General features: G+C 38.1%; 1 protein-coding gene across 1 annotated transcript in view; it reads left to right on the forward strand.

The window, feature by feature from the left end:
• STOX2 (storkhead box 2) overlaps positions 1–3,945 on the forward strand; it is a 74,469-nt gene extending 70,524 nt beyond the window's left edge. The window contains exon 4 of the mRNA XM_009277353.2: positions 3,664–3,945. Coding sequence (XP_009275628.1) covers positions 3,664–3,859 — 196 coding nt within the window. The 3' untranslated portion in view covers positions 3,860–3,945. The remainder of the gene's footprint in view (positions 1–3,663) is intronic.
• The last annotated feature ends 1,079 nt before the right edge of the window (positions 3,946–5,024 follow it).

The raw sequence follows: 5,024 nt of genomic DNA on the forward strand, positions 1-5,024 counted from the left end.
CCCCGGTGTTCTTATTCCTCAGAATTACGTATTTTTTTAGATCTATGGCAAAGACTCTCAGAAAGGCATGTGAAGGATTTCCTGCTTCTACACAGGACTAAATTTCATTTTCAGTTAAAGTCGTGTTACTCTGGAATAAATTCCTTTGGATTTGATGGCTACTCCCACTTGATGTTAATGACAAGGCAGCAATTATTGGGCCTGCTGCAGCTTGCAGTGATTTTCAAACTAGAGCAGGCTTTTAACATCTGTATAAATTTTCTGAGTAAAAAATTTGAAAAATAATTTGAGTAAATTGTACCGCTTACACTGAGACCAGCTTAAAAAAGAAACTTAAGAAGGTTTTGAATTTGTTCCTGTTATTGATTGTTCTGCAGATGCTTGGCATCTTTCTCACATACAGCTGTTGTATGAGGCTATTTGCACTGTTCTTTTTTTAAATGTAATCTCTTCTTTTAGTTGAAGTGCTATGCTTGCAGTCAGTTTTTGTGGGGGAGTATATGGTGGTGTTTGCTTCTTGCCCCGCCTGTCTCACTCTGCAGAATGCATTTCACCTCCAGGATAGGATGTTGACTGGATAAAAATCAGTTCTTAGACTGCTATTTTGCTAGCTGTATGCTAGCTGAATATTAAGCTTGCGTTTCTGATTAATGCAAAGGCAAACATTTCCTTCCCTAGTTATTTACACAAAAGCTAAAATTTCTGTTGATGTTAATCTTAAACTTAGCTAGCAAGAGAACAGAACATGGCGAGCATACTGGATTTAGTGCTGCTATACCACTTTGTTTAGATCAGAAGGGAAACAGATAAGCAGCTTTTAATAATGGCTGTGTTCCACACATCCCTTTTTTTTATTTTACTGTTTACTTATTAACAAATGTTTGGTTTTGGCAAGACCACATAAAGTAAGCTTTAAAAAGAAAAAAAGCAACATTCTGTAGAGTTTTGTAAGACCAGCGTATAGTCTGGATATTTCAAAGGGTTTTTTCATGAGCTTTGCATCAAGATGATTAAATTGGATGGCTTTGCTGAGTTTTGGTCACTCCTCGGTATAAGTCTATAAAAATAAATTGAGCTGAGGGTGAATTCGGCCCTTTGGCTATAATTACCACGCTGTTATTACTTTCCTACCTTATAACAAAAAATGTACTCCACAGCCCTTTTCCAGGAAATACAAAAAAGCCATCCAGCATCCATCTGGTAAGATTCACAGATCTGACAGTGTCTATTAGCAGATGCCTAGGGAAGAGTATAAGAACAGGACGTGCATGTAGTGATACTCGTCAGGTATACTCTTCTAGCCTCCACTGATGCTGTAACTCTCCACTTCCGGAGGTGTGGTGGTATCTTTTCATTTAAACTGAAGTGTGCAATGTTGCTTGGGGAATCAAAATTACCAATTCTACACTGTGAAAGAGCAAGTATATTTTTAAAGTGTGACAAATTGAAAAAAGGGGAGGACATGTATGTAGTGATACTCGTCAGGTATACTCTTCTAGCCTCCACTGATGCTGTAACTCTCCACTTCCGGAGGTGTGGTGGTATCTTTTCATTTAAACTGAAGTGTGCAATGTTGCTTGGGGAATCAAAATTACCAATTCTACACTGTGAAAGAGCAAGTATATTTTTAAAGTGTGACAAATTGAAAAAAGGGGCATTTTAAAAAAAACCCAGGATGTAGTTAAAGAGATTTGCAATGGTCATTTGACTTCAAAAGTATTTTGTGTGTGAAATTCGTGAACATATCACCATTGGGAAAACAGCCTCACAGTATTTTGTTCACTGCTTTTATGCAAGTTGTATATAGTAAATGTTAGCTGTCAATATTAAATTTATTCCTTTTTTTTTTAGAGCTTATATAATACTGCTGCTCTTTTGTCACCTGAAGAAAGAGCTAATTTTGCATTACTCTGCATGGTAAAATTCTCACTGCAGTCTTTGTGTATACATGTTGTAATGGTCAGTTTGTAATATCAGAATTGAAAATGTTTGAAGATCTGGAATTGGTGGTCCTGTAAAGAATGATACAATGCTGAATGATTTCTGAAAAACAAAGGTTGCATCTATTTTCATTAAAAAGAGGGAGAGGAATCAAAACATGAGCAACAGAAGTGCACCATACGTCATTGCAGCTCACAGAGATCTCTTACTATGTGCATCACCCATCATAGCTGTTTGGAACTACTGACAGTAAGGCGATAATTAGCAGAAGACGATCAGTACAATTTCGATCAATTTAAAAGGTCTATGGGAGTTTTCCTAAAAGCATCATTGATTTTCCAGATTGAGTCAGTTTAAGATGATTTAAATCTGCCCTACAACTAAACAAGGTGTTTCTTCCTTCTCCTATGCCATGCACTGACACATTTCTCCCCTGCCACATCCAAAGCTGTGCATTCCTACTCTTCCCCTGGTGCTAGCACTAATTTTTTTTTTTTTTTTTTTTTAGGGCTAGTATTTAACTGAGAGCGGTCCCTGATCTGGCTGGCTGCAAGGCTCAGCAGCAGGGAAGCAGCAGGAACATGTGGCAGGGTCAGGTCCACACAAGGCAGGCAAGAGCTGTCCCTTTCAGTAGCAGGTAAATTTAGGTTGACTTTAAACTGACTGTCGTTAGTATCTCTGTTTCTAGTGCTTATTTAACAAACCGCTTCAGTCCTCTTAAATGTACTCTGTAAACATCTCCATGGCAAGTGGTGATGTCATTTTGCAGAGAAGTAGGGATATAGGTGAAGGATATATAACCAGGGACCACATGGCTATTTGAAAACCAAATCTCTCTCTGCACAGAAACACATTATTTGGAGATCCAAAATTATTAAGAGCGGAAAGAGAACAAAAAGAGTAGTAGTGGTAAAACCAGCCTTAGCATGTCTTGGCTGAGTTTTTTAAAAGCTGTAGACTAAAATACAGGCTCCTCTGCATTCATAATTAGATGTATCATTAAAAGGCTTAGTCTTTAAAAGTGCTAAATGTCCTGTCGCTCCCATGGATAAACAATATGTTAGAACTAAAGGAACGTTGTCCGTTTTATGAATGAAATAGCAGCACTAGTTGTTGTTTAGGACATGATCACAGACCAGGCAGTTAAGATTTCTCAGCATCTCGTAAGTTGCAATTGTCTCAGCTGCAAAGCAAAACTGAAGTGTTGTGTTTAGAAGCATTGTGGGTTTAATGTAAAGCAGCGTTTTTAGTTAATATTTTGTGTACAAAGACATAGGTGGAAGAGGAGACAACAGAGGAAGCTGTGTTACATGATTACTCTCCTAGCTCTGCCTAGTCATAGAGCTGATTTGAGGAAGTTACTTTGTGCAAAAATGCACCAGTCAGGAAAGAAAATTAATACGTACCACGTGCAAAATGGAGGTTATTTTCTTGGGTGAAAAATCCAGATGCTTGATACTGGTTCAGCTTACAGTTTGTGTGACAGCTTCAGCTCTGCTTAGTGCTATACCTGTGTTACAGTATGATGACTGCTGAGTACCTCTGGAACCCATTTTGGAGGAACATATGTGTATCATCAAAATGAGATGGTTCATTGATGTGACATTACATACAAACACAGGATGCCTATTATAAAACACTTTTTTCTCCTTTCCTGTCTGGTCAATAGATATATAGGCATGTCATATATGAGTGTGTATATATATTTCTTTTCCGTTCTAGTACTCGTGAGAGCCTGGCATCCAACACTTCAAGTATTGTTGAAAGCAACAGACGTCAGAACCCAGCTCTGAGCCCTGCACATGGTGGCGCAGGCCCAACGTTCAACTTCCGAGCCACTGCAGACCCGCCGACAAGTGAAGCTGAGAAACTGCAGAAACCTACTAACTGCCTGCAAGCTTCTGTCACTAGTGTCTGATAGTGATCCTGCCTCAGATCTTCTGTCTCATCCTGTACAGTAAAGTTTACGACACTGGGACTGATGTTTACATCTTTGGGGAAAAATTAAAAAAGCATCTCAACCACAGTTTTAGTGTTTACTTAAACTGTGCTGCTATGTAGACTAGGGGCAACAAAGAAATCTTTATTTCAAGGTATTGCTTTTCACATTTGCGGCTCTGTAGCAACAGAATAGCAGTAGGGATAATATGTACACTTTTTGCTTCACTTAATTGTAACTGAGCACATATATGAAAGTCTAGACACTGTAAGTGTAATCTGCATTTTCAATGTCCATGCAGTTGCCAACTTCATTTTAAAAAAATGCCACAGATGTGTGATGCCCCCGGTCAGAGGCTAAACTCTGCTGCAGAGTTGATCGTGTTTTACTTCAAAAACTGAGCCACTGCTGAAAGTAACCAGCCAGGATCACCACGAGGAAAAACAATGCCAAACATGACAAGTGATGACCTCAGCTCTATCTGTGAATTATTAATACTAATCAGTCATTTTCACTGTGCGTTTTTGTGACACAATTTTGCAAATACCCATTTAAGAGAGTAAAAAGAGGTTTGGGTTTTGTTTTGTTTTAAGTATGGAGGGTGGGAAGGGAGACGGCTTCTCCTTTTGTGTTTCAAAAGTATGGGAGATGTTTACTTACTGAGACTTGATACTTGACCTTCCGTAGTCACAAATGAGGAGGTGGGCCTTTGTGTAGAGGGAGGAATGGGGAAGGAAGGGAAAGTTATAACTGTCATGGAGCCACAGTGTGGAGTGACACAAAATATAACAAATGTCTTCAGTATAAATCAAGTATTTAAAAAAGATAATCTAATTCTTGTGTCGCTTCTGGTATTGCAACTTGCCATTAATATAGGAATCAGAATAACTAATTTCTTGGAACAAAAATATTCTTTATGATATAAATGACAAGTATGGCCTGAAGAATTGATTTCTTTCTAGTGGAAGGACATGAATCTATTTTATGTAGCTTATTAAATAGAGTGCCTAAATTAGGCTATTAAAAATAGCATACATTGTAGTGGATATCAGAGAACAAAATTTAGAGAATTATAAACTTCTGGCCTTTTTATTCAGTGGATGTTACTTGCAATTTAGCATTTTATGGACACGTCTAGTTTCTA

This window comes from Aptenodytes forsteri, unplaced genomic scaffold (genome assembly GCF_000699145.1).
Source record: "Aptenodytes forsteri isolate BGI_AS27 unplaced genomic scaffold, ASM69914v1 Scaffold65, whole genome shotgun sequence".
Taxonomy (NCBI): domain Eukaryota; kingdom Metazoa; phylum Chordata; class Aves; order Sphenisciformes; family Spheniscidae; genus Aptenodytes; species Aptenodytes forsteri.